The sequence below is a fragment of the Scyliorhinus canicula genome, chromosome 16 (assembly GCF_902713615.1).
Source record: "Scyliorhinus canicula chromosome 16, sScyCan1.1, whole genome shotgun sequence".
Lineage (NCBI taxonomy): Eukaryota > Metazoa > Chordata > Chondrichthyes > Carcharhiniformes > Scyliorhinidae > Scyliorhinus > Scyliorhinus canicula.
Window position 1 is genome coordinate 128,100,385 of NC_052161.1, and position 13,221 is coordinate 128,113,605.

Sequence of the window (13,221 nt, forward strand, 5' to 3'; positions counted from 1 at the left end):
AGTTCCCGTTGAGGGTATGAGGGGCCAGATGCAGTGAGGGAGGCTGAAAGGCGAGGGCGACAGAACCTGCGGGCCAGTTTAGCTCAGTGGGCTAGAAAGCTGGTTTGTGATGAGAACGCCAGCAGTGCACATTCAATTCCTGTAGCAGCTGAGGTTATTCATGAAGGCTTTGCCTTCTCAAATTTGCCCGTCGCCTGAGGTATGGTGATCCTCAGGTTAAGCCACCACCAGTCAGCTCTCCCCCTCAGCCTACGGTCATTTGGGACTGAGGCGACTTTACCGTACCTTTATAAGGCTTAACAGTTTGTAAAGCAACAAGGCCAAAATCCCAGAGAACCCAGTGCACTTTTTACCTGGCTTGCCTCAGCACTTGCCACCCCTGTGACTAACTGTGTTCTGCTTCCAGGGTCAGCATGCCCAACTTACCATGCACCTGTTCACCCAGACAAAAAAAATCACATGTTTTGGGTATTTTGTATTTTACTGAGGCAGATCTAGTGAGTTGTGAACTTGCCTGCCTGAGGTACCTGCCTCTGTAGGCTAATTCCAACCCGGAGCCTGGTTCTTTTTAGTTGACCAAGCAAGAAATATTGGATTGTGTGCCCCTCATTTATGTAGAAAATAACTGTTGCGTTGTTGCTTAAAAGTTGAACTGAAAGTTCTAACAGTGCCTGGAAACATTAAAAATACAAACTTTCCTGTTTGGCTTCTCAACATGTTGTCCAAAGTGGGATGTGGGCTCAGATACCTTTCTCCACTCTTTTCACAATAGCTTAGGTAGTGATGTCATGTATACTCTGCCCAAGGGCTGGTCCTTGACTCGTAGTCTGTAACACTTCATCCCAAGCTGTTTTCTTGGCAGTTTTAGTCTGGTGGTTTGCTATTGCCTTCCCCTCTCACAGCAGGTTGAGAAGACAACTCCCAAATTCATCTCAGATAGAACAACAATTGAATGTGTGCTGTTGTTGTTATCCTGAACCACATGCTAGCCATCTAAGCTAACTGTTCCCCATACCCTAGGTAGGTAAAAGCCAAAATGCTAAGACTATGCATAAACCCTGTCATCAGTCCAGAGGTCTGTGCATCTGTTTGAACATGGAACACATCATACAGTGCCTTTTTTTTTACAGGCATCAATAAAATATTAATCTTGACTATTGTAATAGTGAATCTTCTAAACTTACTGTTGTCCAATCCTCCATTTGTTTGTTCAGTATCTTTAATATAAACTCTGGTAATCGAACAAGTATTTGAAAAGGGAAAATATGTAGCATATGAGAATGGGCAAGGAATGAAGATTAGGGTAATGGGCTGCATGGTGGTGCAGTGGTTGGCACTGCTGCCTCATGGCGCCGAGGACCCGGGTTCGATCATGGCGCTGGGTCACTGTTTGTGTGGAGTTTGCTCATTCTCCCAGTGTTTGCGTGGGTTTGTCATGATATGCAGACATGCATATTATGAGATACAAACAGGCAGCTAATGAATACAGAGAACAGGACATAACCAATCAGCAGGCAGAACACTTGGGGGTGGTTTCCCACTATAAAAGGCACGTGGCACTCGCACTCCGTCTCTTTCCACTGGTGACATCTACAGTGTGAGTCAGGGCGTACATATATAACTGCTACAGCACGTGGCTAAGAGCTAGTCTGGTTCAGTCAGACAGATTAATCACACTAGGTTAGCAGAGAGTCAAACTCACAGAGGATTGAGCTAACTGTGTGACAAGTTCAATAAAACATATTGAACTAACTTCAAGGTGTGGAGTATCTCTCAGGTAAAGCTGCATCCAGTTGCAGCCCATGTTATCTTACTGTGCTTAACACGACAGGTCTCACCTTCACAACCCTAAGATGTGAAGGGTAGGTGGATTGGCCATGCTAAATTGTCCCTTAATTGGAAAAGAAAAGAATTGGGTATTTTAAATTTATATAAAAAAATTACTGTAGCTAGCTCAAGTTGAAGATCTAGCACTACATAACTATTTCTGTGTTATAATTTCCATGATTGGCACAGTGGGTAGCACTGCTGCCTCACAGTGCTTGAGGCCCGGTGCAATTCCAGCCTTGGGGAAGTCTGTGTGGAGTCTGCAAGTTCTCTCCATGTCTGCGTGGGCTTCCTTTGGGTGCTCAGATTTCCTCCTACCGTCCAAAGATGTGCAGGTTAGGTGGATTGGCTATGCTAAATTGCCCCCTTAGTGTCCAAAGATTGGGTGGGGGTTACGGAGATAGGGTGCTCTTTCAGAGGGTTGGTGCAGACACAATGGGCCGAATGGCCTCCTTCTGAACTGTATGCATTCTCTGATCGGAGCACGATTGGGAATAAGAATGGCCTACTACAAAATGACGACAGCATTGGACACCAAGCTATGCTTGACGGATGGGCTGTTCCCTTCAATAGTTTGCTCTGAGTGACAAAACTGGAACAGTCTTCATTGCTATTGGTTTTTCTGGTAATTTGAGCACATTCTCCCCAGCCAAAAAACTCTTGCTATTGACTGGGTTTTTGGGTCACTGCCTTCTTGTCATCTTTCTTATAACTAGCTACTCAATCAGAAATTTGAGAAAGTTGTTGAGTCTCTGGAGCCTGTTTTTCCTTTCTCTGTCTTGAAAACCCTTGGCAAATATCCCAGTCACAAAACTGTGTTTCAACAGGAAACACCAGAGACACTCAAAACAAGCACTGCTTGTCAGCTGTCTCAGAATGGAAGCTGGCATGTTATTGTCCTGAATTTTAATACTTGGCCAATATTTTGTGCTTGGATGGTACTTTATATATACCCTGTAATACAAGTACAGGACCTGGATGCACTGAGTGGTGCTTCTTAATTATTGAATCAAGAATTTTGTACAATCGAAAGGAGCAGAAAGTATACTTTACAAATCTAGTTTTGGAATAAAAACAGAAAATATTGTAAATTTTCAAGGATCTCACAGGACCGGTTTTAATACTCCAGGGCCAGTCTGTGATCCACCAAAAAGTCGACACTGGACAGAGCTTGTGAAGGGTAAATACCAGTCATCAGAATCTTTTCAGATGTTGACGGACTGGAAAAAATGTAACATTTTGCATTTTCAAGATTCCTCCCCCTTTCCATTTGCAGTTCCCATTTGAAAACAAAATTGCTTAAAAACGTTCCACCTTTATCTGGATCTGAATGTGTAAAAAATGTTCAACTTTTGTTAAAAAGGTACTTTTCTACAAAATGAAACATAAGCACCTCCTTGCTCAACTCAACTCTCCACGCTGTCATGATATGCAAACATGCAGCTAATGAACACATAGAATAGGACACGACCAATGAGCAGTCAGGACACTCAGGGGTGGTATCTCACTATAAAAGGGATGAAGCATTCACACCCCACCTCTTTCCACTGACCAACGTCTATGGAGTGAGACAGGGTGTATCCTCAGCATCACACCCCAGCACGTGGCTTAGAGCAAGGCTGGTTCAGTTAGACTGAGTTACTACATTTAGATTAGCAGAGAGTCGAACCCATTGAGAACTGTGCTAATAGTTCAATAAAACACATTGAACTCACTTCAAAGTTTGGAGCATCTTTTACTCAAAACTGCATCAAGTGGCAGCTTGTGTTATTCCAAATTTAATAACACAACACACGCCTGTGATTTCATTCATTCATGATCTTCCAGAATTTTATTTCTGAAGGATCCACAAAATGGAGAAACTACTTTGAAAAGCACTGTTCCTCTCAAAGGCTCCACCAAATCCAACTCTTACACTAGACGTCCTGGAGTTGCAGTACCTGCTAATGAATATCAAAATATTGAAAGCATATAAATAACGCTTGTAGAACCTGCTGAAACCCACTGAAAGCATAAACTAAATATGGAATTGATTTTGTTATACTTTAAGTAAAATGTTTAATTCAGATGTGCGAGGATAGTCCTGTATCTTACTGGCATTATTGATTAATTCAATCAATAGCTATACAATAAAAATTGGCCTCGAGTGGAACACAAGCCGTCAGAATGTTTTTAAAAATTAGCTTTTTTTATGAGAATAGGCAAGAACAGTACAATTCACACCCATAAATCAACTGCCATATACAAAATAACTACAATGAACATCTCACTATTTTACAATCATTAAATTAGCTCTAATTTTTCATCAAGGACTAATCAAAATTAGACCACTGTACACTTGCACCAGAATTGTATTAATTTTTTTTTTTACACAGGTCAGACCAAACTGATTTATTTTTCCTCAGGCAGGCTCCCATTGCAGTTTTCCACACAAAATGGTCTGTAGACAGAATATAATTTGAGAATTTGCTAAAATGAATTGTACATCGCTGGTAAAGCTGAGGTCTTGGTAGCAGTTTGGAGCAGACCAGGCTACAGGTTTATTCTTTCTCTGCAACACTTTCTATTCTTTTCCCAGCATGTCCCAAATAATTTATACACAATTATTGATTGTGATGATTGATCAAAATGGAAGCTCACAGATTTTAGTGGCGTTAAGAAGGTTTATTTAGTTCAGATGAGCATTTAGGAAAACAGGCACATGGGAGTAGTGACACATATTGTTTATGGGGGTGGATGGGTGTAATATTCAATGATAAACTATATGTCCAGTTTTGGTCACCACACTTCAGAAAGAACATAGGGTCCTTGAAAGGGTGCAGAGGAGATTTACCAAAACAACATCAAGAATGAGGCATTTTAGCTACAAGGTAAGTTGGAGAACCTGGGGTTATTTTCCTTGGAGATTGAGGGGAAATCTGATAGAGATATAAAAGATTATGATTGGTTTAGATATGGTCGATAAAGAAAAACTTTCCATTAGCTAATGATGCAGGAACCAGGGGACAAGCTGACAAGTGAGGAAGAATGATTTTTGCAGCGAGTGGCAATAACCTGGAACTTGCTGCCAACAAGGGTGAAGGAAGTGGAGATGATTACTGATTTCAAGGTGAAACTGGATGAGCATTCAGGGAAATAAACATAACAGGGCCACAGGCATTGATTGGATTGCTCTGCAGAGTGCTGGCATGGATTTGATGGGACAAATGGATGCTGTGCCATTATGACTATGACATTTGCAAATAAATGATAAAGAAAAAAAAGTTTTTAAAAAAACCAACCAACATAGAACATATCCAAACCATCGAAGTCACATTTATTTATTTCTTAAATTTAGAGTACCCAATTATTTTTTTTCCAATGAAGGGACAATTTAGCATGGCCATTCCACCTACTCTGCACATCTTTGGGTTGTGGGGGCGAAACCCACGCAAACACGGGGAGAATGTGCAAACTGCAGACGGATGGTGACCCAGAGCCAGGATCGAACCTGGGAACTCAGCGGCGTGAGGCTGCAGGGCTAACCACTGCGCCACCGTGCTGCCCTCCAAGTCACATTTGTATAAACTCCCAAGGGATCAAATTAAGGGGAAGTTAGAAACAGGGAAAATTGATTTGGAGTAGATAGCTTTCCAGCTAGCAGAGAAACAGACTAAAAGGGCCAAAGAGGCCACCCTTCTGTGCTTGGATTTTTAATTTTAAAAAAAAGCTGGCTATCACTGATAGTCTAATTATCTAATAGGCTATAGTGCAGGCTCAACTGTTCTGCAGTAGAATTGGATTGCACATCAAACATTTTGTTATACAATCACACCTACCTTCATGGTCACTGAACATTTAGTTGGAGCCTTTTTGTACCATCATTCTCATGATTGGGTTTCAGGATGGGTGAAATAAAGGCAAGAGGCAATGTTTCCACCAGTGCACCTTTAGAACAAGTTTTCTTAAGGGATTAAAAATAAATGGCAACTGCTCCATTGCCAATCAAGATATGGGGGAAGACTGTGCAACCCCGTTGCTCCTGGCGCTGATCTCGTTGCACCAGGAGCATTGCAGGGGAGGTCCAAATCGGTCTTCGCGCTGGGCGCAAAACCGTGTGGGTCACCCGACCTGCGGCGCCTGGCACAATCTGGATCACCCACATAATCATTCATTTAAATATGCACGGCCTATTTGAAGCTGCATTCTTCCGGCTCCCGGGAGTCACTAGTGTGGTCTCAATTGGGCACCAATTAGTACTAGTCTCCACAAGCAGAGACCAGGCATGATGTTCAATCTGGGGTATCAGAGGCCATTGGAGTCCCTCAGGTAGTCAGAGCAGGCAGTTTCAACCTTGCAGCACTTCCAAGGGTCAGGGCCATGCCCATAAAAGGGAGGTTTGAAGGGTTGGACGGGGGGAATGAAGGGCTGTCAGAAAGGTTGGACTGCGGGCCCTCAGTGATCCCACAGCATGGTGTGTTCACTTGGGAGAGAGGGGAGTGGGTAATGGCATTATCTGCGGGTGGTGACATTGTCTGAGGGTGGGGGGGAACGGGGGACCTTCAATCTCACTTAGAGATCACGGCTTCCTTTCAAAATGGCGTCCTGATCTCAGAGGAGCCGGTCTCGCCGGTGAGTTCAGTTCCCCACTGCAGAAATAAATTCTGAGTGTGAGCTAGCCAGACCAGGTAGAAACTCCCAAGGCCCAAAATAATGAATGTGTGGGTGATTACCAGTCTGGATCTCACCCAAAAAGCCAGTGGGAAACATCCTGTCAAACTCACCCTAAATTACATTTAGTAATTTTTTGGGAGAATCGTGTCCACGACGTGAACCCAGTGACACATGATTTATGGCACTGCCAATACTAGTGAGAAGTAATAACAGATATAATTTGTAAGTGTTTGCTGCAGTAAGATGGACAGTTGTGATTTTTTTCAGCTTGATAGGAAGAAAATACAAGGGGCAGGGCCGGGGATACAAGTGGATTGAATATGGAGGAAGAAAATTAATTTGTGAAGGAAATTAGTCTACACATTTGGCAGAATTAATGGGAGGCCTGGCTGTGATAAATGTTGTCCAGTCAGATACTTGGTTCATTTTATTAACATTTTCCTGATAGGTTACTGAAGATGGCACCTACTGTGAATGATCTTTGCCACAGAATATAATCATTCCATGTAAATTAAGGGTCATACCTGAAATATTCTCTTTCAAATGCTGACTTTACTTTCTGTGCATGTCCAGCATTTTCTGTTTGAGAAAAAATGTCTTTAAATAGAATTTGGATTCCAAGTAGCCTTGGCTCTGTGCTTGTTTGTTATTGTTTATATTTTTATAGTAATTAAAAAGAGAAGGAAGGATAAAATCAAAACTATTCCCAGTATTTGCTCTGATTCAACACTGAATATAATCTCACTCTTTTATCGGTATTGCCGTTGGAGATTATACATCCATTTAGCCTGACCATGAAAACATATTAGCATACATTTAGATCACATCCTTCATCATTTTCAAATTTAAAAATTGGAATACGTAAAATATAATTTTTTCCCCCTCAGCACGATATAATCAGTCTTAATGACACACACAAACACTTACATAGCAAAAATGGAGAGGAATGAACTTGCAACTGGAGGTGTATTTGGCAACAGAAAGAAACTACTGCTTTACAATTCAATCTGTATATAGACACCCACACTTGGCAGCTGGCTTAATATTAGGTAATGTCGTAGATCAGATGGTTAAAATCTGATTGGCTAAGATCTGTGCAGTACCAGCCATTGTATATAATGCCATGGATCATTTGATTTAAATAAAAGGTAGTAAGTGAAAGTGTGTGCACGAATTTCATCACCTGCTAGAAACTTCAATTTAGGTTTGAGCAAACTGTTCTGAAGCTCGCTTGAATCCAAGGCTTCTGTCAATCCAATAATTTTGTTTTGGATTAAACAGCATTGCACATTTGTGAACAACAGAAATACAGCAAATCTAGAAAAAAGGTCAACATTTTGGGTATAAATCCTTCACCCAACAGTCCCAACAGTACATTGCCCTTTTGCACATTTCCAACAAAGAGAATGAGAGAGAGAGGAAATATCCATAACTAGCAAAAGAAAATTCAATCTTGAGAGCATTTTATTAGTACTGTTCTGGGAATTTCTTACACCTACTCAGTATTTGAAGGGTTAAATTAGTATGTAATCAATTCAAGGCAGCAGGCTTCAACCCACAGTAAAAATATGTTGAATTTGTAATTTCTACATAGTATTGTAGTAATTAGATGTTTTCTTGTACAGAATGCACAAACTAATCTGCTATTTACCAAATGCAATGGGAGGAGCTTTTATCATTCTTCAGGCTGGGGCAAGGGAATCGAGAACACAATACCATAAAATATTAATCTTTTGATAATTTACACACATGATTCAGGAGCCACTTACCCTCTCTCTCCTTTCAGAAAAGATCACACACTTAAAATATAAGTTCAAATAAGGTTTATACATTGTTGTCACATTTCCACTTCCAACAGTCCTGATACTTGTTTTTTCCTGCATCCCTGTAGATTGTTATCCTGGATTCTGGTTATATCCAATCTTTAACAGAGTACATATCAGATCATTTATTTAGGCACTTCACTGTCTCAGAACACATTTTTGGAATCCACACATGGAAAACCCTAAATTCTGGATTACTGGCCATATTTCAATTAAAAAAGTTATACATAAAAGATAAATTGTAGGTTATTATGGAGAATGTAAAAAGCTGATGATGGAAAAATACCCAGTGTCATTTTATGGCTTTTTGGACAATATGTCAGGTACACAAATGAAACTTCTTTGCTTGTTTGTTGGTTGCCAGAAATCTAGAAATTAGGGATTTCAGACTAACTTTCAAAGTGCCTGCTAATTGGCATTAGTTGCAATATTGAATCCAGGGTTCAAAGATGGCCTATACTACTTACAGATTTTAAAATGCAGTATAAAGCAGAGTAACTATTCCTAATACACACAATCCCTTTTGTCATGTTTAATGTACTTTTTTGGGAGAAGGACGTATGCTACTACATTCTGCATTTCTTTGCAAGCAACAAATCCCACTCTCAATCACAGAACTAAATGACGAGTTCCAACAAGTGATGTTTGGTGAGTCTAACAAGTAGCTAAAACAGACTGGAGAATAGTTTTAGTTTCAATTTACAAGTGCAAGTTAAAAAATCTGGATGAATAATCATGAACACAGATCACATATAGCTGCGTCACACTCCTGTAGATTCAATAAGATAAAAACACTTGTTTTTTTTAAAATTTGAAGTCCAGCTGTTCCATGGCATTATATAATATAGCAGCAATTAACAAGAAGCTGTGATTCAGTGACTGATAACGTATTTCTGGATTATATCTCCGTACTGCACATTACACCCAGATTAATCCAAGTGTACATTATTGACCAATAAAACACAGATTTCTTGTTCATTATTGCTTATGTATAGATTAGCGCCAGTGGTTTGTAAATCACATTAGCCAGTTGTCCAAAGGCAATCACAGGTTAGGTGTAGTTACCCATACTACTGTTCTTAAATAATATAGTATTGTACATTCTTTCTCTTGAGGTTAAACCTCTGAATGTCTGCTTATAAAGAGAGAGAAAAGTGCAGTGTCTCCAAGTTCCTTCATAGAAGCCATCATATAATTCCTTGTTTTGAGGGAATGAAAAGAAGATTCCTTCATGGAAGCAGGCACGGATCAGGCAGTCTTCCCTTCACTAACAAAATGCCAGTTGAATCAATGTCCAGTAAATAAGGAGAAACTGTGGCTATTTGTGCAAAACTACCACTGAAATAACTTTCATTGTTCAGCAGCAGTCACCATGGTTTGCAGTACTCTTGGAAAACTTGCACCAGATCCACAACCTTGCATGCAGGTAGGTAAGGAAAAAGTCACCAACCGGAGAGTCGAAGTTGAGTCCATAGCTCACTGAAGCTGACCTTTGACGAACTAGGCAAAACAATTCCACTTTCCAAATGCTGCTTGTTCATACGGTTTCCTCTGACGACATCAGCAAAGGGTTAATATATTCAAACCCCTCAAATTCTGATTGGTCAATTCTTTTTATTACATCTCTGCAAGGATGGAAAAAAAGACACTGAAGCAATGTTTAAACACAATGGTGGGCTCAGTATGATCTCTGAACAAACTTAAGTTGAGGTCAGCGCTGTTTGTGCACGACTGAAATTTGGGGAATAAAGTTCACCTCCTGGGAAATTCACAGTATTGATCACCATTCATAGTAGCCGGTTACCTCACATCACTGATTTGTGGTTACAAACCAAGATTATCTTTTCTTTTTGTACATAGAACCTAAATTTTGCTTCATACTGGATAAAACAAGGGCAGCACGGTGGCCTAGTGGTTAGCACAACCGCCTCACGGCGCTGAGGTCCCAGGTTCGATCCCGGCTCTGGGTCACTGTCCGTGTGGAGTTTGCACGTTCTCCCCGTGTCTGCGTGGGTTTCGCCCCCACAACCCAAAAATGTGCAGAGTAGGTGGATTGGCCACGCTAAATTGCCCCTTAATTGGAAAAATAATTGGCTAATCTAAATTTATAAAAAAAAAAAATACTGGATAAAACATTTGGGTTCCTCGTACCCACCCGATTTTACCGTTACAAGGCTCCACATTTTATTTAAAACAGTACCATAGGCAGCCTTTGGTATCTTGCTTAAGTGCCTGATCTGCATTTGTGAGCCTAGTCAATCAGTCTTTTACCCAATTCTACCTGTATGTGCTTACCCCAAGGGCGGAGGGCAATTGTATTTTACCGACTGATAACTGTCTACACAAATTGTGGTCTGAGATTCGGATTTTCTCATCTGCACGGGGATTAATCTATTTCAGTAAATGATTTGAAGATTTGAGGATAATAGCATTTGATCTGCCTCTCCCCATAAAATTACAAGATAATAATTGATCATTTGTCCCATTTTAGTTCACCAATCGCAAAGCAATCTAGTCCCCCAATGTAGTGGCCAATTGTGCTTTAAATGCATTCAGGGCTTTTGCTGTGATATTTACTCAAAAATCCATTCAAAGTATTCAGATACTGTGTGAAGAAAAACTTCCTGATATCAACCTTAGAGTTACAAGTTTGAATTTGTGTCCTCTTTCCCTACTCTCAGAATAAATGTTTTATTCCAAATGTAGTTTTCCAATGTCTTTCCTCCAGGCTTATTTCATCACTGGGATGAGCTTGTGGCTGCTCTGCTTCTGGCGTTTCAATGTCTGCCTTGTGCTTCAGTGACCAGATGTACTCTGACCAGAGCTCTCTGCAGTTTAATCAGTGTCCTCTTGTTTTCTGCTGCTTTGGCCATTTAGTTTAACTTCTGTTTATTTGTTTTTTTTTGTGATAAATTTAGAGTACCCAATTAAATTTTTCCAATTAAGGGGCAATTTAGCGTGGCCAATCCACCTAGCCTGCACATCTTTGGATTGTGGGGGCAAAACCCACGCAAACACGGGGAGAATGTGCAAACTCCACACGGACAGTGACCCAGAGGCGGGATCGAACCTGGGACTGTTTGCTTTGTTGATTGTTGCTGTGAATTGAGATAGATGTAGATTGAATTGGGTTGATGCCTTGCATAGACAAAAATACTCAGACTAGGTTTCCAAATGCAGTTTGGGCATTCCAGCAAGACACCAGAGGATGACTGGAATTGTTCTGAGCAAAGGTACAATTGAAGAAGTACAGGGAAACAGAATCTTGGGCAGGATTCTGCGGGAGTTGGCGGAGCAGGCAATTCTGGTGCGAAGGAGTGGCGTGAACCACTCCAGCGGCGGGCTGCCCCGAAGGTGCGGAATCCTCTGCACCTTCAGGGGCTAGGCCAGCGCCGGAGTGGTTTGCGCCGTGCCGGCTGGTGCGGAAGTGGCTTGGCGCCACATCAACCGCCGCCGAAGGGCCTCCGCCGGCCGGCGCGAGTTGGCGCATGCACGGGAGTGCCAGAGTGTGTTGCCGCCATCCCAGCGCATGGGCGGCTCATCTCCGCGTTGGCCATCACGGAGGTCCTCAGCAGTTGACGCGGAAGAATAGAGTGCCCAATGGCACAGGCCCGCCCGCGGATTGGCGGGCCCCGAACGCGGGCCAGGCCGCAGTGGGGGCACCTCCCCCCCCCCCCCCCCCGGAGGACCCTGGAGGCAGCCAGGTCCCGCCGGTAAGTACCTGTTGTCATTTACTCCGGCGGGACCAGCCTTAAACGGGCAGCCACTCGGCCCATCGTGGGCCGGAGAATCGCTGGGGGACCGCTGCCAGCAGCCGCTGACCGGCGAGGCGCGATTCCCGGCCCCGCCAAATTCCCGGCGCTGGAGAATTCGGCAGCCGGCGGGGGCGGGATTCACGTCGCCCCCCCCCCCGGCGATTCTCCAACCCGACCTGGGGGGGGGGGGGGGGGGGGGGGGGGGTCGGAGAATCCCACCCCTTGTGTCCAATATTAAGCAAATTTAAGTGACATGTTGGAATTATTTATGTTGAGGTTTATTTAATCGCTTTCTATTTTTATCTTAGCTATTTCACACCATGCAGTTGCTTATTTTTCCATCCTACCTGCTATGTTTGCACATGGTCTATTACATTTCAGCAGCAATCGATCCATCCACACTTCTATTTTATCCATTTACTTTCTAGTTTTTAAGTTGCTTCCTCCAATTCCACTACCTTCCCAATACAAGTCAAATATTTTGAGAAACGGTAATTAATTCAACACAGCACCAGCTCCAGGACATCGACACTACTGTTCCCATTTAACATAACTCCTCCAGATCAGTAGTTGTTATTCTGTCCATCAACCATATTATTTTCACTTTAAGGGTTCACCTGAATCTTCACAGTTTTGCATTGAATAATTTTGGGACAAACGTCTTTTGGAATTCAAGATGCACTAAGTCATAGGTTTTCCACACAGTCCACTTGGGATGTTCTTTCCTCACTCAATTGAGATACCATCTTGACTACTGTTTATTGAGCTAGCATACAATACATATGAACAAACAAATTAGGAGCATGACTCGAGCATTTGGGCCCTGGAGCCTGCTCTGTCATTCAATATCACAGCTGATCTGATTATGGGCATTCGCATTCCTCTTACACCCCGATAACCTTTGACTCCCTTGTTAGTCAAGAATCGGTTTACCTTGCCTTAAAAATATATTGACCCTACCTCCGTCACTCTCTGGGGAAGGCGTGTTCCAAAGAGTCACAACCCTCAAAAATGTATTCTCATCTCCATCTTAATACACCTCAAATGTACAAATTCAATTAATTTGGACAGAATAGAGGTGAGGTCAATGAGCTTGCATTGTGTGTGCCATTTATGTCCCTCTCTAAATCTGGGCATCACAATACCTATTTCAATCAACTGTC

The 13,221-nt window shown here is 42.1% G+C and overlaps 1 protein-coding gene across 8 annotated transcripts in view; it reads right to left on the minus strand.

The window, feature by feature from the left end:
- Positions 1-7,931: 7,931 nt before the first annotated feature.
- The window catches only part of prkcz (protein kinase C, zeta), a 643,052-nt gene continuing 637,762 nt past the window's right edge, over positions 7,932-13,221 (minus strand). For all 8 annotated transcript variants that reach the window (XM_038773788.1, XM_038773787.1, XM_038773793.1 and 5 more), the window contains one exon: positions 7,932-9,928. In XM_038773788.1, the coding sequence (XP_038629716.1) occupies positions 9,841-9,928 (88 nt within the window). In that variant the 3' untranslated portion in view covers positions 7,932-9,840. The remainder of the gene's footprint in view (positions 9,929-13,221) is intronic.